Raw genomic sequence first — 26,421 nt, 5'->3', positions numbered from 1 at the left:
CCTGCCCATTTGTTGTTTTCTTCTTTCTCCATGATAATCATCCATCATCTTCCATCTCTGTTCTCCCCTTCTGTTTCCCTTCTCTCCCCTGGAAGGTCTGGCATCTTTCCATTTTTCATCTCCATTCCTGCAGCTGCAGCGATGGACCCCACCATCTCTCCTTTTCTCAACTACCCTTTCATCCAGCATCTCTCCCTCCTTCCCCATCACCCTAGGGTCCACCAACTCTCCCTTTTTCTTCCTAACTACCCTCCTATCCAGTATCTCTACCCCCCCCACACACACCATCCCTTATGTCCAACTTCTCTCCCTTTCTGTTCCTTCCTTCCCTAAATCCCATTGTCCACCATCTCTCGCCCTCTCCTCTGTTTTTAGATCTATTATTTCTTCCCTCCCCCCCTAGTCCGGCATATGCACGTCTCTTTGGACCCGTCCTTCCTTCCCTCCCTCTGTATACTTCTACATCAGCCCCCCCCCCTGAAGGCCTGCATGATCCCCTCCCTTCTTTGCAGCGTCCTCCGGCTTTCCCCCTGGCCTCCTCTGATGTCAGGGGCAGGATTGTGGCAGAGGGAACGTGCTGTGGAGGACGATAGCAGTCTGCAAGGATCGCTACAGCACCAGCGATCCTCTCTGCAGGCTGCCGTTATTAGCTAGACTAAGGGGCCAGAGGGGAAGCCGGAGGATGCTACAAAGAGCACCTAAGCACTGCAGCACTTCCCACCTGACCCGAGGGGCCCCCTAAAGCAGGAGCAGCAGCGGCAGTGGACAGCCAGCAAGAAGAAGCGCTGCCGCTCCTGCTTTAGGAGACCTGGTCGAATCTGCAAGCCTGATTTTATTTTTTTTTTTTTTTAAGATTCAAATTGATTCAAAGTGAATCTATGAATTGTGAATCAGGCAGCACTACTGTATACAGCCAGGTATCCTGTTCAGGAGGGAGGGGGTTTCTAGGCAGAACAGCACTGTAGGGAGACCAAGACAGCTCTTGGAATCCCTAGGGGGGGGGGGGGGGCTCTACAAATGACCTCATACCAGAGGAGATTTAAGACCTGTTCTTGGGAGGGAATTTTGTCTTTCTGGTTATCTCCTACCAAATAGTCTAGGGTCTATCCAACATGGAGGAACCTCACCATCTGATAAATTTCTACACTTCTGGGAGATTTGTTGTACAAAGTTGGGCATTGTTCATTGTTATTTGGAGTTGGATTTTGGTATAAGAAAAACAGCCCTTTTGTTTTCCAGAAGAGTAAAGTTCAGTTGGAAATTGCAGCCTTTGGTGTGGTCTGCATTTCTTTGGAGAAGTAAGAGACCGAGGGAACTATGCTTGCTGCGGCCTGCCAGAGTGAAGTTGGTCCTGGCCCATGACCCTAAACTGAACAAACTGCTTTGTGTAACCCCCTTCTCAGTTGATGGGTAAACAAGGAGCTTACATAACATATTGATAGAGAAAGTCACATTGTCACTTTCTGCATTGTGCTTGTATTTTGTATAAATAGTACACTTCTTTCACCCAAGTGAAACCACATGTTCTTTGTAGATAAAACATGATTGCTTCTGCAAATTATAACCCTGTTTGCACAGAACAGGGTCAAAATACTCAGTCTAAGTCTAAGTCTTCCTACCATCAATCAATAAGGAGCATAGTTGCCTGGGTAACTAGCCTGAGGAAGAAAGGATAAGGTAAAGAAAAAAAAATAATAAATTTACAAAATAGTTTTCTTCAATCCAATAGAGTACTGCATTACCCAATGCAGGCAGGCTTTCTAACATTTGCTTTGTTTTTACTACAACAGGTGTTCCCACCAGCAGATGTGCCCAGTCAAACAGCGGAATTTGGACTCAGGCTTAGGAACTACGATACTGTGAATAATCTGTGTGGGTGTAATCTTTCAAAAACATGAATCCATCTGTTCTACTGTAGGGGGAACTCAAAAGTTTGTTAAATGTTCCCATATTGTAGAATTGAACTCTCCCTCAAAACATCAGCTCTGAAAATCCTATGCTTATAAATCATTCATTCTGTGAACTATGTTTGTCCTACTAAGTTTCACCTTTAAACCATCTGATGTTCGTCAACATTATATCATAAAACACTTGATTAATCAAAAATTTGGAGTTTGTGCAACAAAAATGTTCTGGCATACCACATAAAAGCTAGGCACAAAATTTTAAATGTATGAGCATAAAAAATAAAAACAACAGACTGTGGATGTCCTGAAAGATGATTTTTATTTGCTCTTTACAATAAAAATACAAATAAAAGTCTAAATTAGAAATGCACGTATGATCGTCCTGACGGACCTACATGGTCCGTGTTTGGGCAAGACCGCCTTCCTCAGGGGGCCTAAAGGGGATAAGATATAATGAAATGAAATAAGAAAGATAAATGAGAAGTAAAAATGATGTGAAAGTGACTGTGGTGCCAACTGTATGCATGCAAATTTGATGACTGACCTTGACCACAAGATAAAAAGAATTACAGAAGTGCCAAGACCCCAAAATTGACCTTGACCACAAGATAAGAAGAATTAGAGAAGTGCCAAGTGTGACCATGCTGTCTAACAACAGACATTAGAAGAAAGAGAATGTAAACGAATGGAGAATACTGAGACTAGCCAGTGAAAATTCCATAGTGCATGATGTGCACGTACAGATGTGGGAACAAGCACAGGTGAATGTCATGATACTCCAATATTGTGCCTATGTAGACTCAATGTTGAACACTTGAGAAAACAATAGCATGCAAGTTACACAGATATGCATGCACATTCTAAACTGAGAATACCTTTCCTCCCTACTCTTTATCCCTTCACTGAGAAGCGAGGTACAACTTACTAATTGATAGTGCTGACTGGAGTGGTAGGAGAGTAACTAGTCCTCAAGGAAGGATGTGGAAGGAGGACAGAAAAGTTAAGGAAAAAAATGATATCCGAATGGCTTACCTGTGTCTATTTATTCCATGGCTTTATATATTGCCATTTACTAAGTACCTGTTATGCGATACCTCTCCATTGCAAAAATCAACAAAACTGCGGAAATCACAATGTTTTGGACCTTTGTTTTATTTCTTCCAACAATCCTTAAAACAGTCTTTGGAACTTTGTCCACATTTATACTTTGTGGACCCGACACGGGCCATGTTTCAGAAAAAAACCACTTTCCTCGGGGATCTTAGAATGTTTATTAAGTATAGAATGAAAAAAGTTGTTATGCAAATATGGGTGGAATACTTGGGCCACAGTTTTCCTCATCCAGGGAAGGGACAGAGGAGAGATTATTTCTGTCTTAGTTTTGTTTTAGGGTACTCACATTTGGGGGTGGGTGAATGGATGGGAAGATATCATTAATTAGAATAAGGTATGGCTTTTTGTGGTAATCTATGTTTTTGTGTTTTATTGAATAATCATTGGGTGGGGGGGTAAATGGTTGATTAAGAACATGTGTAAGTTGAATGTGCTTTTATTGTATTATTATATGTTACATTTGTTGTATTGCGCTATTTAAGTTTTGAAAATCAATAAAGAATTTTTATTTTTTTTTAAAGTATTCCACCCATATTTGCATGCCACCTTTTCATTTTATACTCGATAAACATTCTAGGACCCGCGAGGAAGGTGTTTTTTCCAAAACACAGCCAGTGTCGGGTTCACCAAGTATAAATGTGAACAGAGTTCCAAAGACTGTTTTAAAGATTGTTGGAAGAAATAAAACAGAGGTCCAGAACATTGTGATTTCCGCAGTTTTGTTCTTTGTTGCTTTGCTCTTCATCCTGTGGAAATTTGGGTCTTCTTGTTTTGTTTTCCTGTGTTTCATACCTCTGACACAGATCTATAGGTGAGCAGATGAGTGAATGAGGGAAAAGAAACATGTTTCTATGCATCTTATCTTCTATAGCTGTGTGAAAATAATTTGGGTTACCATATTTGTTAAAAAAAAAAAAAAAAAAAAGAGAACACCTGACCCTGGTGCCCTGCCCTCTGCTAGTCTCACCCCTAAACCTAAGTGGATGACAACAGTTCTGTTTAGAGAAAATATCTTTTTTTAAAACAACAAAAAACACTCAATGTTGAGCACACATGGGCCGTAATATAGAAACATAGAAATAGACGGCAGATAAGGGCCACGGCCCATCTAGTCTGCCCACCCCAATGACCTTCCCCTACCTTTCTCTGTGAATAGATCCCACATGTCTATCCCATTTGGCCTTAAAATCAGGCACGCTGCTGGCTTCAGCGATCAACCACCCTTTCAGTGAAAAAGAATTTCCTGGTGTCCCCGTGCAGTTTCCCGCCCCTGATTTTCCACGGATGCCCCCTTGTTGCCGCGAGACCCTTGAAAAAGAAGATATCTTCTTCCACCTCGATGCGGCCCGTGAGATACTTGAATGTCTCTATCATGCCACCCCTCTCTCTGCGTTCCTCAAGCGAGTACAGCTGCAACTTATCCAGCCGTTCCTTGTACGGGAGATCCTTGAGTCCCGAGACCATCCGGGTGGCCATTCTCTGGACCGACTCCAGTCTCAGCACATCCTTACGGTAATGCGGCCTCCAGAATTGCACACAGTATTCCAGGTGGGGCCTCACCATGGATCTATACAATGGCATAATGACTTCAGGCTTACGGCTGACGAAACTCCTGCATATGCAACCTATGATTTGCCTTGCCTTGGATGAAACTTGCTCCACTTGATTGGCAGTCTTCATGTTCTCACTGACAATCACCCCTAAGTCTCGTTCTGCTTCAGTTCTTGTTAGGATCTCGCCATTAAGAGTGTAAGTCTTGCATGGATTTTGGCTGCCCAGGTACATGACTTTGCATTTTTTGGCATTGAAGCTGAGTTGCCAGGACCTAGACCAGCGCTCCAGTAGGAGTAGGTCGTGCATGTTGTCGGACATTGAATTTATGTCTGTCGTGCTTTTGCCCACTACATTGCTTAGTTTGGCATCATCGGCGAATAATGTTATTTTACCTCGTAGCCCTTCTGCCAAGTCTCTTATAAAGATGTTGAATAGGATCGGGCCCAGGACCGAGCCCTGCGGCACTCCACTGATTACCTCCATCATTTCAGAGGGGGTGCTGTTCACCACTATCCTCTGAAGCCTACCTCCAAGCCAGTTCCCAACCCATTTCGTCAATGTGTTGCCCAATCCTATAGAACTCATCTTGCTCAGCAACCTGCGGTGTGGTACGCTATCGAATGCTTTACTGAAGTCCAGGTAAACGATGTCCAGGGACTCCCCAACATCCAGCTTCCTCGTCACCCAGTCAAAGAAGCTGATCAGGTTGGATTGGTAGGATCTCCCCTTAGTAAATCCATGTTGACGGGGATCCCGTAGATTCTCCTCGTTCAGGATCGTATCCAATTGGCGTTTGATTAGTTTCCATTAGTTTGCACACTATTGATGTGAGACTCACCGGTCTATAGTTTGCTGTCTCCATCTTGGAGCCTTTCTTGTAGAGTGGAATGACGTTAGCCGTCTTCCAGTCCAACGGGACGTTACCCATACTAAGGGAGAGATTGAAGAGGAAGTTGTTCAGCAGACGGTTCCAATTCCGGAGTCAACAGATCGGCCCACCCCTAAGAAGCGCAGAGTGGTGGTCATCGGGGATTCGCTGCTGAGGGGCACCGAGGGTCCAATTTGTAGATCAGACCTGCAATCAAGAGAGGTCTGCTGTTTGCCAGAGGCCAGGATCTGGGATGTAACCGCTTGCCTGGACTGACTCATCAAGCCCCGTGACCACTTTCCCATGATTCTCATCCACGTCGGAACCAACGACACCACCAGGAGCACCCTGGAGAGCATACCTGAAGACTTCAGAGCCCTGGGTGAGAAGCTCAAAAAAAAAGCAGGAGGTATGAAATATCCATACTTCAACTTGAAACCCACCACTTCAATTTTTGACTCAATTCTTCTGCTTCCCAAATAAACCAGAACTAGGGATACTGTGGAGGCAACATCCGTATCGCCAGGAGAAAAACATTACCAGGCCAAAAATTTCTACCTCAGACTAAGGAGCCCTTTTACCAAGGTGCAGTGAAATCTGGGCTTAGCGTGCAGCATTAAAGTCAGGCGCTCTTTTTATTTTTTATTTGCAGGTTGTGCACTAATGTTCCCACTAGTGCACAGCACCTGCAACATATTAACATGAGAGCACTTACTATTTGGTGCTCCTGAGTTAATCCTGAGTTATCCAGGTAGCACATGCTAATTCAAATGCACTAGCTGGATAATGTGTGAATGTCCACTCTCTTCATGACATGCCTCTTGCAAAAAAAAAAAAAAAATCTTTAGAAAATATTTAAAGCACACATGGAGGGGCATCAAAACATACGTCCAAGTCCATTTTGGGCCTAAGTTGCTAGTCGCCCAAAGTCAAACATGTCCAAAGTCCATTCTTGAAAAATACGTCCAAAATATATATTTTTTTTCGAGAATCATCTACTTGTACGTCCAGCCGTTTGATTGTCCAGACTGCTAAGTCATTTATCTTTATACCCCATTCTCATCCAAAAATTCGTCCAAGTCAAAAAGGCCTTAAACAAGACCTTTTGGACCTAAGTTCAGCAAAGTGATGGACTGGACACCCAGACATATCAACAGAGTAGTGGGCACCTTACAGGGCACTGCTGTGAACTTCACACAAAGGGTGCCAAATAAACATCTCACCACAATTCCCTTATAGGTCATGATGAACCCCCCCAAAACCTACTAGACCCATGTGTTTACCATTCCAATAGCCCTTATGGCTACCGGTGCCATCTATATGGCAGTACAATATGGTTTGGGGTGTTTTGGTGGGTGCACATGTTTCATCAAGAATGCAGTGGTTAGAGTGGCTTATGGGCCTGGATATGGGTCACTAGCCCACTCCCCAGACTATTTAAGCCACCTCTGTGCAGCTCTACTAGGATTTCTTATGCCAGGTGCTGATATTCTGGAGGCAGATATGTATGTTTTTATTCTGATTTTTATGACCTTGTGGGCGGGTCAGTGATCACTGGAGAAGTGTGTGTGTATGGGGGGGGGTCTTTACTTTGTGTTTGAAGTGGTTATCTGGTCACTTTGGATACCTTCTGGGCATTTAGACCTGTTTTTAGATTGCCTAAGTCACTACGTATAAGTTCTGTCTAACTTTCAGTTATATTTGCAGTACGACTAAGTCTAGGTCAGCCCACGTCCCACCCAAATCCCGCTCTCACCACTCCTCCTAAAATACCCCTTTCAGCTCTGGGCGTACAGCGGCATTGAAAAGGCCTAAGCTGTTTTTAGATATGTCTAAAACCAGTTTCTATTATCGGCACTTGGACAACCTGTCTTTAAGATCGTCCAAGCGCTGATTTGGGCGGGATTTTAGACGTATTTCTATTTCGATTATAATTATGAGCCCCATAGCATGTACAAACAGGCTTAATACTGTAAAATGCTTTAACACATTAGGGCTTAACACTCTTTAGTAAAAGGACTCCTAAGTTAGTTTACTGTCTAGGATGCACACAAATCTAAAAACACCCTCCTATCAGAACTTTTGTTATTCCACCCTTATAGATCTGTTTGACATGTTTCCAATTATTCAACTCTTATAGAGTAGCATAATAATCTCCAATGTGCAGCTCTAGGGTCGTATGCTGTTAGGGTTACCAGATGTCTGGATTTTCCCGGACATGTCTGGGGGAGTGGGGGGGGGGGGGTCCGGAAGGCTTTTCAAAACCCAGCACTTTGGACGTGGGAGGGTTCAGCAAAGTGAAGGTGAAGACCATCTAGGAGCCTGGCTAGAGGTAGGATAACACTTAAAAATGATGAAAGGTCAATTCCAAACAATGTTTTGGTGCCTCTCTCAATACGTTTTTAACTTTCCGTTGCAATATCTAAAACAGGAGAAAAGTCACTATTCAGTTATTACCGTATTCATCTGTTGGAAGTCCAAACCTCTGGCAGAGAGAATCAACCCCTCAGTAATGTAAGACATAAGACTAGTGGTTTGTTTTTTATTTACATAAGGACAAAAAAAATTAAACTTTTATATTGTCCTTCATAAAAATGTTCATTGTCTTGCTGTGATGCAGCAACAGAAATTTTTGTGCAAGTTATTTCAGTGTGGTTAGTATAGTATACATGACTTTGGCTGCCTCCTAACAAGGAGTGTGGTCTTCTGCACAGCAAGCTAACCTCATGAAAACTATAAGTAGTAAACAGAGATGAATGTTCTGTGGGCAGAAGTTTCTCAATAGCACAACACAGCAAGGCATTATTTCCCTTTTACTGAGCTGCAATCTGTTTGTTTCTTTTAAAGCATTTTAGGCCCACACAGGAACACAAACTTGGAACATTTCACTTCATAATTGTAAATGGGGGTCTCCAGAGATAAGACAAAGGCTCAATTAGTGATGGAATTTTAAAAGGAAATTACTTCCTATTGCTATGAATGGATACTTAGCACTGCTGAAATTCTAGCTAATCAAATTAATGAACTTGCTCCGCTTGCCATCTTAAGGTCTGTAAAGAATCAGGTAATGGCAAAGAGAGGATGTGAATATTTAGTCTACTTGTTTGAGTTATGTGAGCAATGTAAGAATTCCCATTCTATAATAAAGAAAAGCTTATTTGACAGCGGGTTTCTTTTTTAACCAGACATTTGGGGATTATTGGGGCCAATATTCAGACTGCAGGATTCAGCCAAACTGACTCCCATGGTCAACGGTTAGCCCAGATATTCAATGCCAGGCTATTTCTGGTGGCTGGCATTGAACATCTGGTGATTTTGGGCCGGTTTAAATTTTATCTGGTCAAGCCGAAATTCAGCACTGCCCAGTTAGGTAACATAGAAACATGATGGCAGATAAAGGCCAAATGGCCCGTCTAGTCTGCCCATCCGCAGTAACCATTATCTCTTTCTCTCTCTCTGAGAGATCCCACATGCCTATCCCAGGCCCTCTTGAATTCAGAAGCAGTCTCTGTCTCCACCACCTCTTCCGGGAGACTGTTCCACGCATCTACCACCCTTTCTGTAAAAAAGTATTTCCTTAGATTTCTCCGGAGCCTATCACCTCTTAACTTCATCTCATGCACTCTCATTGCAGAGTTTCCTTTCAAATGAAAGAGACTCGACTCATGCACATTTACATTACATAGATATTTAAACATCTCTATCATATCTCCCCTCTCCCGCCTTTCCTCCAAAGTATACAGATTGAGATCTTTAATAGTCTGTCTCCGTACACCTTATGATGAAGACCACACATCATTTTAGTAGCCTTACTCCTGGACCGACTCCATCCTTTTTATATCTTTTTGAAGGTGCGACCTCCATAATTGTACACAATATTCTAAATGAGGTCTCACCAAAGTCTTATACAGGGGCCTCAATGTCTCCTTTTTCCTACCTCTCCCTATGCAACCTAGCATCCTTCTAGCTTTCACCGTCACCTTTCAAACCTGTTTGGCCACCTTATGATCATAATGTGTTAAGAAATTATACGAGAACGCACAACATATAATATGTTCATATAATGATTCAAAATGTTGTGTGATCGTGGCATCGAGGTACCTCCCTCTTCAAACCCAGCATGCACCCAAAAAGAGGGATAAAAAGCCTCAGACTAATGTAGCAGTATAGAACCAAAAGGTACAAATCAAAACTGCTTTTGATACTTTCACTGGCAAAAAACTCCCTCACAGAACAGCTCAGGTTTAGAAAACGGCAGTCACCCGGAGGTACGTTCAAGGACTTAGCCGACAAAAGACATCTTGAGCTCCAACGCGGTCACATCTTCTCCAATCTACCCAGCAAGCGCCCTTGTTTCACAAATGTTTTGGCTCATCAGGGGAACAAAAAATACAGACTTGAAAAGTGCAGCCACGCATGCAGTTTGGAGATGGGTATGCAAATAGTATTACTTTTCTGCAACAATCCCATTTTTGTCAATTCAGAATAACCCAGAATTTACCATGGGTATACATACCTATCTGGGAGTGTAAAGGCATCAGTTATCTGTATCATGTCTTAACTGATACAGAAGCCCTACAGATGTGTCCCCAAGCTTGTGGCCTTCCATAACCCAGACAAACTGCCGGTTTTTGGAAATCCCTCCAGGCACCTAGATAAAAAGAGGCCATGTCCAGGTTTTCCCAGACATCTGGTAGCCTAGGTATGGGGAGTAAAATAAAATGTGTAATCTACCTCATGAGGAAGGAACAACCTCCATATATCATGTAAGTCAAAGGTAGAGGTCATATCCAACAAAATTTTATGAGTTTTAGGAGGCCAAAACAGGGCCAAAGATGTAGGTTTAAAATACTATTATCAATAATAATAAAATGCTAGAGCCGCATGCGCTCTTGAAAATTCGTGCAGTGTGGCGCCGTGAGGTGTGCTTCTGTGGCAACATTCTAACCTCACGGCACATGCGGGGGCTGGATGCGCGCGCGACTGTGCAGCTGTGTCAACGTGGTCAGCTTCAGGGCGTTTAGAGGTTTGTCGGAACGGCAGGAGAGTGGCGGTTTAGGGGCTGGAGAATGAGTCCCTGCAGATGAAAGCACCCAGTCGACTACCCCCTACAGACTGAACGCAGTCTCCGGGCGGCCGCAGCCTCAGCAAACGCCGGTCTTCTTCCCAGCTCGCTTCCACAGCCTTTCCGCCTGCAGAAGTTGAGTGTCGTCGTCTTCGCCCCCCTCTACCCCTCTCCCCGGCGCACCCGATCCCCTGTTGACTCTAGGAGCGGCCGCAGCACTCTAAACACGCTGTTTCGCGGCCTTCTCCTGCCCTGATTTGCTCTGCCGGTGACGCGGCAGAGGGAATCGCGGGCAGTAGAAGGCCGCGAAGCAGCCTGTTTAGAGTGCTGCGGCCGCTGGGTTTCTGTTCGCCTCGCGGTGGGAGGGTCGGATGGGAGGGTAAGTGAGGTCGGCTGCACTTCGGCGGTAGTGGCGGGGGGGGGGAGATGGAAACATGCTGCTTTCAAGGGTTCTACTGCACAGGGGGATGGGAGGGAGGGATAGAAAAATGATAGGTTCTACTGCACAGGGAGGGAGGCTGGCTGGCATTGGGGGTGGGGAGGGGCACTGAGGGCACTAAAGACATAGGAGGCACTAAGGACATAGGAAGGTGGCACTGGGGGCACTAAGGACATAGGAGGCACTGAGGGCACTAAGGACATAGGAAGGAGGCACTGAAGGCACTAAGGACATAGGATGGGATACTAAGGACATAGGAAGGTGGCACTGAGGACATAGGAGGCACTGAGGGCACTAAGGACATAGGAAGGAGCACTAAGGACATAGGAAGGAGGCACTGATGACATAGGATGGGACACTAAGGATAGGAAGGAGGCACTGGGGACACTAAGGACATAGGAAGGTGGCACTGGGGGCACTAAGGACATAGGATGGAACACTAAGGACATAGGAAAGTGGCACTGGGGGCACTAAGGACATAGGAAGGAGGCACTGAGGGAATTGACATAAGATGGGACACTAAAGACATAGGAAGGGGGGGTCACAGAGAGTCAGGCAGGTATGGCACAACAGAGAAATACAGGCAGGCAAGGGGCCAGGGTGACAGAGACAGAAAGAAAGACAGACAGGGGGCCAGGGAGAGACACAGACAGAAAGAATGATAGACAGCGTACACAGAGAGAGAGATAAAGAAAAATAAAAGATAGACAGACATCTACTCTAGCACCCGTTAATGTAACGGGCTTAAACACTAGTACTTTAATATACTGAAGGTGGGTAATGTCATGCAATGTAATATGAACAATATAACGTTCTTAGGTATTAAGATTATACGACAGAGCATGGAATTATTTACTATAATACATAGAAAAGAAACAGAGAGAAACACATTTCTACATTATGACAGCTTCCATCCGCAACATTTAAAAAATAATTTACCCATCTCACAATTTTTAAGACACAGCCAAATATGCAGTACGGTAGCAGAATTTAAATTACAGTCCAAAACATTAAAGAAAAAATTGGAGCAACGAGATTATCCTGCTCAGGTTATACATGTGGAGGGGCATAATAAAAAAAAAAGAGGATATGTCCGGGTTTTCCCAGATGTTTGGTAACCCTCTATTGGCTCTAGGAATCAGTACTGGTTTCTGTCCCAGAATGTAGGCATGTATATACTGTATATGCAATGCATTTTGTAGTCCAGAAGATTATTATTATTTATAATTTCTATAGCGCTGAAAGGTGTACGCAGCACTATACATTTTAACATTCAGTAGACAGTACCTTCTCAGAAGAGCTTACAATCTAATTTGGACAGACAGACAAGATTTCTCATGGTTGGGGAGTTTCTGGCAGAAGGAATGATACAATAGGTATAGGTATCTGACAGTGAGTTAAGGCTGTCATCGGGAGGGTTAGGCTTGCTGTTGGGGATGGGGGGAATTGGACTGACTGTTGAAGGATATCAAACATTTACTTAAAGGTTGCTTGGAATGGATCTCCATCTCCACATATAATTTGTGGCAGTTACAGAAATAAACATGTATAAACACTGACATCAAAAAGCCACTATATGCACATTGGTATGTTTCTAAAATAATGGTCTTAGTGACATAAACTTTTATTTATAACAGCATCATTTCCTCTCTCATTGTATTCCTTTTTGCTTTCCTCTGTAACCTAGCCATTCCAATGGCAGTCTAGTATGCAGGGACTTTGAATCTCACATGTAGGTATCACAGTTGTGTAATGATTGGAATTCCTAAAAACACATGTAGTAACAGTAACATGGTAAATGATGGCACAGAAAGAGCAACATGGAACATAAAATCTGTCTAGGCAGGTACAAGAAGCTGAGTCTCCTATATGCTGTTTAGGATATTGAGTTAATCTATTTATACCCATGCTTAGTGCATGATATAAGCAAGCTCTTATGCTGAATTTCTGTAGATATAGAAAAATTCTACGAATGGCTATACGAGTAGCCGGACCAACTTCATCCACTCAATATGATAATACGCCGGCTAGATATCACATCCCCACATTTATAAAAGGATGAATATGAGAAAATATTTTGATACTCAATCCTCAGAGGGAAAATGTTCCCGTTGGCTCAAGTGAATGAAATTCCCTGAACCCACTCTTCACGGGATCTCATAGGATCAAAATATATCATCGTATGCAAGATATTTATTAAATTTTAAATAATTTAAATAATAAATGTGAACTTGTACTTAGCTTATAAAGTTCTCTTTTTTTTGAACTCATTATATTTAAAATAGGAGCGCCTCCACCAACATGTCCATGTTTCATGTACTTTCCTCAGGGTCGAGGCTCCCTTATTAATATATTTCACATCGAGAGGAGTGAATCTCACAAGAAAATATTAATAAGGGAGCCTCGACCCTGAGGAAAGTACATGAAACATGGACATGTTGGTGGAGGCGCTCCTATTTTAAATATAATGAGTTCAAAAAAAAGAGAACTTTATAAGCTAAGTACAAGTTCACATTTATTATTTAAATTATTTAAAATTTAATAAATATCTTGCATACGATGATATATTTTGATCCTATGAGATCCCGTGAAGAGTGGGTTCAGGGAATTTCATTCACTTGAGCCAACGGGAACATTTTTCCTCTGAGGATTGAGTATCAAAATATTTTCTCATATTCATCCTTTTATAAATGTGGGGATGTGATATCTAGCCGGGGAATTTCTGTAGATGGCACTGGAACACTTGTTATGCCGGGGTTTGCCATTTGAAAAAAGTATTTTCTTTTTTGTCATATTCTTTATCCCATAAACTTTGCATATGCAACATGTTTGGTAAAAGTAGGTAAAGAGCATGCAGGGATATCAATGTGAAATCCCTGTGCCTTATTCTCAAGGTTTACCCTAGTACCAGACCCAACACCACCACTTTTCCTTTTCAAAGGTGACCCATCCCTGTGAAATCTGGCCACTGGCACCTTCATCATCTTGTTAGTAGATGGCATAGATCAGGGGTGTCAAAGTTCCTCCTCAAGGGCCACAATCCAGTCGGGTTTTCAGGACTTCCCCAATGAATATGCATGAGATCTATTAGCATAGAATGAAAGCAGTGCATGCAAATAGATCTCATGCATATTCATTGAGGAAATATTGAAAACCCGACTGGATTGCGGCCCTCAAGGAGGGACTGACACCCCTGCCAAAGATGGTTTACTCTCCACATGCTTGTTGAACAGATAAATATGAATTCTAATCTTGTTATGAAAGGCAAAAGAAATCAACAGGATCATAACGCTTAAGATGCTCAACATTTGTACTGGTAGTGGGAGGTGAAGGAAGAAATATGAAAATGGGAAGAGAAATCGATGCACTATTGTACAATCAAATGACATAGGAAAAGTGAAAATTTGGTTTCTAAAACTCTTGAAATTTAAGTGAAGAAAAAAAAGTGAGAAAGAACATTGTGGTTCAGTCTGCTAGTCCAGTGGCAAGTGCGATACACTACCATGCAGATGATTCCTGACCCAAACTTCCGCTTCCTGTGGAATCCAGAAACAGCATGTATTGCCCCTGAAGAGAAGAATACTAATCAATACTGCTCAATACTGACAGCTAAAAGCTAAACTTAAGATTTATGCTAATCAAGTTACAGTATGTAGCGTCTGCAATTCCTATCCATCGACTGTGGATACCATGAACGAACTGAGCTGAGAAGGGCATAAAACAGGGGATGTGGGTGAAGGTGTGGGATCTTAGCGCAGCTGCCGCTAAGAGAGCGAATAGAATGCTAGGTATAATCAAGAAGGGTATTAAAACCAGAACGAAATAAGTTATCCTGCTGCTGTATCGGGCAATGGTGCGTCCACATCTTGAGTACTGCGTCCAGTATTGGTCACCATACCTTAAGAAGGATATGGCGTTACTCGAGAGAGTTCAGAGGAGAGCGACACGACTGATTAAGGGGATGGAAAGCCTTTCATACGCTGAGAGATTGGAAAAGCTGGGACTCTTTTCCCTGGAAAAGAGAAGATTAAGAGGGGATATGATAGAGACTTACAAGATCATGAAGGGCATAGAGAGAGTAGAGAGGGACAGATTCTTCAAACTTTCAGAAAATAAAAAAACAAGAGGGCATTCGGAAAAGTTGAAGGGGGACAAATTCAAAACAAATGCTAGGAAGTTCTTCTTTACACAATGTGTGGTGGACACCTGGAATGCAATTCCAGAGGACGTTATAGGGCAGAGTACGGTACTGGGGTTTAAGAAAGGATTGGACAAATTCCTGCTGGAAAAGGGGATAGAGGGGTACAGATAGAAATTTACTGCGCAGGTCCTGGACCTGTTGGGCCGCCGCGTGAGCGGACTGCTGGGCGCGATGGACCTCAGGTCTGACCCAGCGGAGGCATTTCTTATGTTCTTATCCCAAATAAGCATTATAGGGATCATAATAATAATTTAAAAAAAGGTCCATAAAGCAGCTGAAGTTGGTACTCCAAGTACCGATAATCAAAACTGGTTTTAGATATATCTAAAACCAGCTTAGGACTTTATCCTGCCTAGAGTGAAAAGGGATGTTTTTGGAGGAGTGGATAGGGCGGGAGGTGGGCTGACCTAGACTTAGTCATCTGGCAGCCTTGACCATAACTCTGACAGGTTGTCAGACGGATCCCATATGTTTTGACTTAGACCAAGTCAAAACAGGTGTAAGTTCCGAATCAGGCCGCTGAGCTGATTGTGGCTGCCACAATCAGATCAGCAGCCCAGGCAACCCATCCCTCCACACCGGCAACTATCGCAGCAGGAGAAATGCCCAATCTCTCCTGCCAGACACAACCTCCTAAACACCCACGTGATGATCGGCAGAGTTTTTTTTTTTTTGTCATGTAAGAGCCAGCTGAATCCTTCCTAAAGGAGTGTATCCCTTATATACCTTTTACGGAGGGTCATACAAAGTGAGGAGTATATCAGTTCGCCACAACAACTCATGGGCATACCCACACATTGACACTGTACTGTCTGAAGGATTACAAGGGAACAGTCATCTCCACAGACACCCTTTAGTGATATTATTAGTGGGACTTGAAGTGCTTCAATACTGAGCTCTTGTCATAGAATGCAGCCTGTTGATACATGCCCATAGGCGTGTGTCTAAAAAGGCATGTCCAAAAGAATCGCCTTTAGAGCCCATAGGAGCAGGAATTGTTGTCAAGATCATAATGGGAAAAAAGAAAATAAACTACAGCCTAGGTAGAAATAAAGTGTTTGCCTCTGCTGTGCAAGGCCCAAATGGGATCAGGGGCGTCAACTATTCATGATGTGACCTGGAATGCCGACCTGGATGTGGCGGCAATATCTGAGACCTGGCTCACAGACTCCCATGGATGGGACATGGTCATACCAGGTTACAACCTGCTTCGCCGGGACAGGGAGGGCAGATTGGGAGGAGGTGTAAGCATTATATACTAAGGATGACATTAAGGTCACAAGAATCACAGATGTCCAATACACTGGGGAATCCCTTTGGGTTAATTTGGCCTGAGGGAAGGACAAATGCCTGTATCGGCGTTATTTACAGACCCCCAAGACAACAGGATGACCTGGATATGGAATTGATTGGAGATATAGAGAATATCACCTTGCGTGGGGACACAGTATTGTTAGGTGACTTCAACATGCCTGATGTGGATTGGGGCACACTTACCGCTGCTTCCGGCAGCAGCAGGAGGCTATTAAACTCCTTGAAGGGAGCACATCTCAGGCAACTGGTGTTGGAACCAACAAGGGATCAGACAATACTTGACCTGTTACTTACCAATGGTGAAAGTGTCACAGAAGTCTCAGTGGGAGACACATTGGCCTCCAGCGACCACAACATGATATGGTTCAATCTTGGGAAAGGCTTCACTAAATCTGCAACACTAACCAAGGTCCTCAAATTCAAGGACACAAACTTCCAAGAGATGGGTGACTTTGTTCACCAGATGCTACAAAGCCAAGCAGAAACCAATAGTGTGGAAGAAATGTGGTCGACTTTGAAAGCCACCATAAAGGAAGCGACGAACCGTTATGTTAAGCTGGTAAGTAAACGCCATAGAAACAATAAACCACAGTGGTTCACTGCGGAGATCTCAGACCTCATCAAAGAAAAGAAAAAATCATTCATCTCTTACAAACAATCAAGGGAACAGGACTCCAGAGCAGAATACCTGACCAAGTCAAAAGCCGTCAAAACAGCAGTCAGGGAGGCTAAATTCAACATGGAGGAATCTCTAGCAAAGAACATCCAGAAGGGAGATAAATCATTCTTCAGGTATATTAGTGACAGAAGTAAAAACTAAGGGGGAATAGTACATCTAAGGAAACCAGACGGAGACTATGTGGAAAAGGACTCAGAAAAAGCTCAACTGTTAAATGAATACTTCTGCTCTGTCTTCACCCGAGAAGCGCCGAGGCATGGACCTCAGCTACAGACAAGGGCTGACTCAGTAGACCCATTTAGCGATTTCAAATTCACGCCCAACAGTGTCTACGTGGAGCTGTCAAAGCTCAAGGTTTATAAGGCAATAGGACAGGACAACCTGCACCCCAGGGTGCTCAGGGAGTTAAGTGATGTCTTAGCGGAGCCGCTGTCAGCACTCGTCAACCTCTCCCTTAGTTCAGGTAGCATCCCGTTGGACTGGAAGAAGGCTAACGTCATTCCACTCCACAAGAAAGGCTCCAAGACAGAAGCGGCAAACTACAGACCAGTGAGTCTCACATCAATAGTGAGCAAACTAATGGAAACTCTTATCAAACACCAATTAGATACGATCCTGAATGAAGAGAACCTAAGGGATCCCCGTCAACATGGATTTACTAAGGGGAGATCCTGCCAATCCAACCTGATCAGCTTCTTTGACTGGGTGACGGGGAAGTTAGATGTTGGAGAGTCCCTGGACATTGTATACCTGGACTTTAGCAAGGCATTCAATAGCGTACCTCATCGCAGGTTGCTAAGCAAGATGAGTTCCATAGGATTGGGCGACACATTGACGAAGTGGGATGGGAACTGGCTTGGAGGTAGGGTTCAAAGGGTGATGGTGAACGGCACCCCCTCTGCAATGGCGGAGGTGATCAGCGGGGTGCCCCAGGGCTCTGTCTTAGGCCCGATACTATTCAATATCTTTATAAGGGACTTGGCAGAAGGGCTCCGAGGTAAGATAACATTATTTGCCGATGACGCCAAACTAAGCAATGTAGTGGGCAAAAGTACAATAGAAAAAAATTCAATGCCCGACAATATGATGCACGATCTACTCTTACTAGAGACCTGGTCTAAGACATGGCAGCTCAGCTTCAATGCCAAAAAATGCAAAGTTATGCACCTGGGTACCCAAAATCCATGCAGGACTTATACCTTTAATGGCGAGATCCTAACAAGAACGGTAGCAGAACGGGACTTAGGGATGATCGTCAGTGAGGACATGAAGGCTGCCAATCAAGTGGAGCAAGCTTCTTCCAAGGCAAGACAAATCATAGGTTGCATACGCAGGGGTTTCGTCAGCTGTAAGCCTGAAGTCATTATGCCTCTGTATAGATCCATGGTGAAACCCCACCTGGAATACTGAGTGTAATTCTGGAGGCCGCATTACCGTAAGGATGTGCTGAGGCTGGAGTCGGTCCAGAGAATGGCCACCCGGATGGTCTCGGGACTGAAGGATCTCCCGTACGAAGAACGGTTAGATAAATTACAGCTATACTCGCTCGAGGAGCGCAGAGAGATGGGAGACATGATCGAGACGCTCAAGTATCTCACGGGCCGCATCGATGCAGAGGAGGATATCTTCTTTTTCAAGGGTCCCACGGCAACAAGAGGACATCCGTGGAAAATCAGAGGCGGGAAACTGCACGGTAAATTCTTTTTCACCGAAAGGGTGGTTGATCGCTGGAATAGTCTTCCACTTCAGGTGATTGAGGCCAGCAGCATGCCTGATTTTAAGGCCAAATGGGATCGACACGTGGGATCTATTCGCAAAGTAAAGGCAGGGGAGGGTCATTAGGGTGGGCAGACTGGATGGGCCGTGGCCCTTATCTGCCGTCAATTTCTATGTTTCTATGAGTACTCCTTCCTCTGCCACTGCTTCCCTGATCTGAGGAATGGACTCCATCTCCTCAGCCTGGTATACTAAAGTTGGAGGAACCACACCCAAGAAGAAAATAGTGTTTCTTCTTCATTGTCTCTTTCATTGCCTATTTCTTTTGAGTGAGACATCTGAAAATGTCCTGGAGGCTATGAGCTCTGATAGAGGGGATATGATAGAGACTTACAAGATCTTGAAGGGCATAGAGAGAGTAGAGAGGGACAGATTCTTCAAACTTTCGAAAAATAAAAGAACAAGAGGGCATTCGGAGAAGTTGAAAGGGGATAGATTCAAAACAAATGCTAGGAAGTTCTTCTTTACCCAACGTGTGGTAGATACCTGGAATGCGCTTCCAGAGGACGTAATTGGGCAGAGTACGGTACTGGAGTTCAAGAAAGGATTGGACAATTTCCTGCTGGAAAAGGGGATAGAAGGGTATAGATAGAAGATTACTGTGCAGGTCCTGGACCTGTTGGGCCGCTGCGTGAGCGGACTGCTGGGCGCGATGGACCTCGGGTCTGACCCAGCAGAGGCAATGCTTATGTGCTTATATGCTATCCCAAAAGCCATTCAGATGGCATCTGATTGTGTTGTAGAAGGATGTGTTTCTCAAGAAAGACAGGCTGCGCTGCAAGATATATGGCAGACTGTTAAATGGATTGCATCTTCAATGCAGGTGACAATTCCTTTACTGTGTAAATTCTCTCAGTAAGGAGCTGTTAAATTCTAAGAAACTGATGTTATTGGACATTGAAGGAGAATTAAAGAAACTGGATTTATCTTCTGCTACTCTTCAAACTGTCACTGTATCTGTGGTTAAAGATAGTTCATTGGCATATAGCCAGTTGGAACTAATGGAAAATCGCTTTGTTCTAGAAATCTCAGAATATTAAATTTTCCAATGACTCATTATTTGGTCCCTTTGGAACATTTAAAAATGTATTTGAAAGAAATGTTGCATTACTCTCAGGCTCATTCTCTATCAGTAGAGAATATTTACTATGTTCTTATAGGATGATGCTTAGAACTCCTGCACTGTTCTCAGGGAACAGTGCAGAAAAATAAATTTCCCAACAGTAATAGCATGCAAATGATATGCACACTATTAGTAATGAGCATTACTACTACTACTTATCACTTATATAGCGCTGAAAGGTGTATGCAGCGCTGTACATTTTCACATTTAAAGATGGTCCCTGCTCGGAAGAGCTTACAATCTAACTTGGACAGACAGACATGACATATAGGGTTGGGGATGCAGAACCCAAGGTGAGAGGAGTTAGGAGTCGAAAGCACTCTGAGGTGGGCTTTTAACTGGGCTTTGAACACTGCCAGAGACTGAGCCCGTCTTATGGATTTGGGCAGCTTGTTCCAAGCATATGGCACAGCAAGGCAAAAGGCTGCCTGCTCAAATATCAAACTGCATCAGAGTTGTCGAGCTGGGAATTCAATGAATTCCCCTGAAAGCACTAACCGCACACCACTGATAAAAACGAACTGCAAACTTCACAGCATACCCTGAAGAAAGTCACAGCATAATGGCTGAAACATCGGTTTTACCTGCCCAATTTCTATTCACCCTGTTGCGGCAAGAACCAGAAAACTGCAACAATCCTATTAGCCTTGCCTTCGTGAAGGGCAGGTCTTGCCCAAAATGCCTCGCCCATGATTTTAGAGCTGATCCCCGAGAGAAAGCCCCTTGTTCAAATTCTATGCCAGCTCAGAGTTGCCATTAAGTTTCCTGTGGTAAGGGCATAATTTGATTAGTGCACTGTTTGAGCATTGGGAGGGAATATCTAAGCAGCTCGTCTGAATATATCTACATAAAATTTGCACAGATCTTCAGCACTCACGCTGTTCCTTGCGCTAATGCGCTCTAAACATAGCATGTAGCCCAACGCTGGTGCTAGTCCAGTGCTAATTGCCTTTAGCGCCGGTGTTAGATTCTGTTCATTGGCCTGTTAGAACAGTGGTTCCCAAACCAGTCTGGTTTTCAGGATATCCACAATGAATATTAATTAGAGATTTGCATGTGCCTCCTCCACTGCATGCATATCAATGAATATTCATTGTGGATATCCTGAAAACTAACTGGCCGGGGGTTCCGCAGGACAGATTTGAAGCTGTCTTCGAAGCGCCAAGGTAACTAAAGAGGAGGGAGAGCTAGATGTTCAACTAAGGGCTCAATTTACAAAGGTGCGTTAGGGCCTTAATGCGCGGAATAGCGCGCACTAAATTGCCCCACGCGCTAGCCGCTACCGACTCCTCTTGAGCAGGCGGTAGTTTTTCAGGTAGCACGCGCTAAAGCGCACGCTAATCCGGTGCGTGCGCTAAAAACGCTAGCGCACTTTTGCATAAATAGCCCTAAATCTAGATTTAAAACAAACAAACTCAAGAGTGTGATCCAAGCTAGTTCAATACTTGTGCTAATTGTCTGAGCACACTGAAGTTAAAAATTCACAGATCCAAGCCTGGATTGAAACTGGTTAAAGATGGTTTACCTATTACTGTTTTACACACAAGCCCTGGCCTTGCAGAAGAATGGCATTGCTTACATAATTCAATTTTATAGTATGATGATAATTAACAAGTGTGTATTTTGTGGAATATTATTTCCAATTGAAGAAAAAAGTTCTTGCCCAAAAACTGATTTTATTTTAAGTCAGTTATTCGGGATCATGAGCAACTGACAACAAACAAGAATGGAAAACAATGAAAATTTCTAAACAGAGGCACAATGAGTTAATACCACACAAACCTCATCTACCAAAGGAAAAACAGTAGCGAGAGAAAAAAAAAAAAAAAGGCAGCAATACCTTTCATCTTCTGAAGGTGGTGGTTCCCGTCTCTGCAACAACACAGCCCCATCTCAGGTGATCTCTCTGTAAAGGTCACACATGTAGTGGCCTCATGACTCAGAGGTTAGGTAACTCCTTCAGATATAGCCTTAGACAGGCACAAGGCACATCCAGGCATGAAGAAAAAGAATCTGTCACCTCATCATGGGCAATCAGATACTCTGTGCACGATAGGAGACATGTGGCTTTCTTCTGCCCTTCACATTTGTAAATTTGTTGGCAAGGATTTCCCTTACTTGTGGCTCCCTAGCTCACACCTACCTTCCAAGATATGCAGCCTGCTAACTTCTGCAAACATCCCAAACACAAACAGTCCTTCCTAATCAAGCAGAGAGCCAGGAGGGTACTGCCTAGCGCCTATATTTCTAGCTGACCAACTGCAGATCCCTGCTTGTCACTAAAGCTCCCCCGCCTGTTAAAACTTCCCAGCTTTCTAATTACACCCTCCTTTCTGAAGGAATAAAAGGCCATGAGGGAAAGCGAAAAGTGGGTTTTCTTTGAGCAGCAGATGCCTGGACTCATAGCTGGAGGGCAGCAGACAACCTCTGCATGGAAACTTATCAGTCTCTAATGAATATGCAAAAGAATAAAGATCACTTAACTTGGCGTAAAATGATGTCAGCAAAAACAAGATAGTGTTACAGTCTTCTAAAAAACATATGATATCTCTCAGCATACTGGGTATGAAATGTACTTAGTCATGAAGGGAGAGAAGGAAGGGTGGTTTGAATTTGAGAGACTTTACTTAAGGACAGAACTGCTTTCAGAGACTGAACTTGTTTTTAATAACCCAACGACGAAGGAGACAAAACATTGATAATCCTCTGCTTCAAGGACAAGTGAAATTACTATTCATGCTATGCCTTGGGATTGAAAGGAGCAGTACCCTATGCTCATTTTCCGTCTGTCTTTCTCTATAGCTATCAGCTTTATAAAGATGATGCTTAGACTGGTACAATGTAATGCAGTGGTTCCTAACCCTATCCTGGAGAACCACCAGCCTGTCAGGTTTACAGATCCCTCCACTCCCTGGATGACATACGCCTCAAAACACCCCCTGACATGCCTTTCAACTGCAAACTGCTAAACAAAGTTCCTACTCCCACTTCATACCAAGCCACTGGAATCAACTGCCCCCACAGATCAGATCCCTTGAAGGTCTCTTCAACTTTAGGAAAACAATAAAAACACACCTCTAAACATAACTCCCCTGCCTACGGCCGATGGATTACAAAGAAATATTTGTATTGTAAACCGCTTAGATCTGTCATATGCTGAAGCGGCATAACAAGTGCTAATAAAACAAACATATATTAGCATACAACCTTGTATTTTAAAAAATCTTGTACTGTAACTATATAAATTTAACCTGTAAAATGTATATTATGTACAGTGGTATTAGACTCCCCTAGTAGGTGTCAAGTTAGGATAAGAACTTGTACTGTAATTATGAAAACTGTAACCTGTTAACTGTATATTATGTATGTTAGCCTGTAACCTATTCTGAGCTCTTTGAAGAGAACAGGATAGAAAATGAATTCAATAAATAAATAGCCCTTGAGGCAGATTTGCATGCCTGTCGCCTTTGTTTTATGCAAATCTCCCTATTCATTAGGGCTATCCTGAAAACCCAACTGGCTGGTGATCCTACAGGACAGGGTTGGGAACCACTGAAGTAGTGAAAACAAATTTGTTAGGCAAGGATTTTAAAACCTCTCCAGAGACAAGTCTATGAACAGGAAAAAGACTCTAGAAGTCAGAATCTGAAAGGACTCTGGATTACTGGAAGTCATTTGGCTGACAAGCTTCTGTCCTTCTATACACTCTGAACTGTAGATTCTATAAATAGCACCTAAAAAAATGGGTGCAGAAAAAAAAAATGGTGCTTAGTGCTATTCTATAAACGTTGCTGAAAGTTAGGCGCCATTTATAGAATAGCGCTTGGCACCAGGATCAGTGCTTAACTTTAGGTGGGGGCCATTTACACCAACTGAAACATGGTGTAAATCCTCATGCCCGGGTGGGTTAAAGCTAGAGCCTCAGCACCCTGAGGTTCTGGGTTCAAATCCATGCTGCTCCTTGTGACCCTAGGCAAGTCACTTTGGGCTCCTTTTACGAAGCCACGTTAGCGGTTTAACGCACGTAATAACATGCGCTACACTGCCAGCCGCGCTAGATGCTAACGCCAGCATTGAGCTGGCATTAGTTCTAGCTGCGTAGCACGGGTTTAGCGTGCGCTAAAACCGCTAACGCGGCTTCATAAAAGGAGCCCTTAATCTTCCCATTGCCCCAAGTAGATAAGATTATGAGCCAACCAGGACAGACAGGAAAAAAAGCTTGAGTACCTGAATAAATTCATGTAAACCATTCTGAGCTCCATTGGGAGAATGGTATAGAAAATGAGTAAATTAACTAATTAAATAAATTAGGCATGGATTCCTCCTTTTCTATAACTGTGCACAAAAATTGCAGGAATGCCCTCGGTTCACGCATGATCCTGCCATGGCTGCCACAGCCGCCCACCCCCTTTTTATGAAACCATGTATAAATTTATATGTGGCCTGTGTCTAAATATGAACCACAAAAGAACAAGGAAAAACAACCCCCGTAGAGCAGACCAAACAAAGAAACAAGTGGGGAATTGGATTGTACACATCAGCCTTGGGAACAATAAATTTTATTAACTGTAAATCACAAATTAATACTCAAATGTATAAGTACGTGAATATAATGTCCTTTAAGAATGCATGTTTATAATGTCCTTTTTCATTTTGACCCAGCATGGCCTGTGTTTCAGCCTCCAGGGGGAGGCCTGCCTCAAGGGTAAAGGAGTCAATCCAGTAGATGGCACTGTGGAACTGAAATGGAAAGTTCCAGACTTGTGGTGAGGTGCTTAGAAAACAAAACGCTGGAAAGTATAAACACTCAATGCATAGAGCTGTTCGGGTGCAAAAGGGCATTTATATTCTTGGTCTTATTTTTCCATCCTTTTCCTAATAATTCCCAGCATCCTGTTTGCTTTTTTGGTGCCACAGCACAATGGGCACAAGATTTAAGCATGATAGGCCCAATATTCAGCCAGTGCTGGGCAGCTATGCTAACTGCTGTTACTACATCCTCTGGCAAGAGTTCCAGAGCTTGATTATTCTTCAAGTGAAAAAAATATTCCCTCCTGTTTGTTTTAAGAGAATTTCCATAAAATTTCATGGAGTGTCACCTAGTCTTTATATTTTTTGAAAGAGTAAAAAAAAAGAAATCAATTAACTTTTACCCATACTACATCATCTCAATTTTGTAGACCTTAATCATATTCCTTCTCAGCTGTCTCTTTTCCAAGCTGAAGAGCCCTAATCTCTTTAGTTTTTCCTTATATGAGAGGACTTTCACCCCCTTTATCATTTGGGTCCCTCTTCTGTGAATCTTTTCTAATTCCACTGCATCTTTTTTGAAGTACAACCACCAGATTTGAACACAATACTCAAGGTGAGGTTGCACCATAGACTGATACAGAGGTATTATAATATTCTTGGTCTTATTTTTCCATCCCTTTCCTAATAATTCTTAGCATCCTGTTTGCTTTTTTGGTTACACAGCACAATGGGCACAAGAGTTAAGCACGACAGGCCCAATATTCGGCCAGTGCTGGGCAGCACGCTGTCTACCCAACACTGGTAGACTCTAGGCGTCATCCTTGATATTTAATGCCGGGCCATTTCCAGTGATTAGCATTGAATATACATTTATTTTTGGCTGGCTCTAAGTTTACTGGCTAAGTGATTATTCAGTGTTAGCTGGTTAAGACCCCCTTTTACAAAAGGTAACTATCAGGTGGGCTGCGGTAATCGCTCTGAAGCCCATGAGGAATTATTAAAAAAAAAAAAAAAATGGACATCGGAGCATTTACCACACGGTAGCCACTACCGTGCCTTTGTAAAAGGGGGTAAGTTAATAGCTGGCAAAGACAGGACTGTTATTTACCCTAAGTGGTGTAGAATGGGTAAAAGTGAATTGATTTTTCACTCTTTCAATAAAGTACAAAGACCAGGGGATATGGACATACTTTTAAAACAAAACAGGAAGAATATTCAAGCATATTCCTGGCCGGTTAAATAGTGCTGAATATTGGGGGCATTATCTACAATGACACCTAAATCTTTTTCTTGGGTGCCGACTCCAAAGTTGGACCCTAGCATCTGGTTACTATTATTTGGACTCTTCATTTCAATGTGAATCACTTTGCATTTCTGCCACATGGATGCCCAGTCTTCCTGCAGTTTTTCACAGTCGGCATGTGTAACAACTTTGAATAGTTTGTGTCATCTGGAAATTTAATCACCTCACTTGTCATTCCAATTTCCAGATTATTTATAACTATATTAACTAGCATTGGTCCCAGTGCAGAATCCTGTGGCACTCCACTATTTCTCCTCCATTGAGAAAAATGGCCATTTAATCCTACCTTCTGTTTTCTGTCCAATAACCAATTCCTAATTCACAACA

The 26,421-nt window shown here is 43.2% G+C and overlaps 1 protein-coding gene across 6 annotated transcripts in view; it reads right to left on the bottom strand.

Annotated features, from left to right (window-relative positions):
* ARHGAP22 (Rho GTPase activating protein 22) overlaps positions 1 to 26,421 on the bottom strand; it is a 285,773-nt gene that overhangs the window by 155,657 nt on the left and 103,695 nt on the right. The window contains exon 1 of one of the 6 annotated variants that reach the window (XM_033943095.1): positions 21,880 to 22,179. The exons of the other annotated variants lie outside the window; for them this stretch is intronic. Within the exon in view, the coding sequence (XP_033798986.1) occupies positions 21,880 to 21,931 (52 nt within the window). The 5' untranslated portion in view covers positions 21,932 to 22,179. Of the gene's footprint in view, positions 1 to 21,879; positions 22,180 to 26,421 lie in introns of those variants that run through there. 6 annotated transcript variants of the gene reach the window in all.

Source organism: Geotrypetes seraphini, chromosome 4 (assembly GCF_902459505.1).
Source record: "Geotrypetes seraphini chromosome 4, aGeoSer1.1, whole genome shotgun sequence".
Lineage (NCBI taxonomy): Eukaryota > Metazoa > Chordata > Amphibia > Gymnophiona > Dermophiidae > Geotrypetes > Geotrypetes seraphini.
Note: the sequence above shows the minus strand (reverse complement) of the source record. Positions and strands in the feature narration are given on the sequence as shown.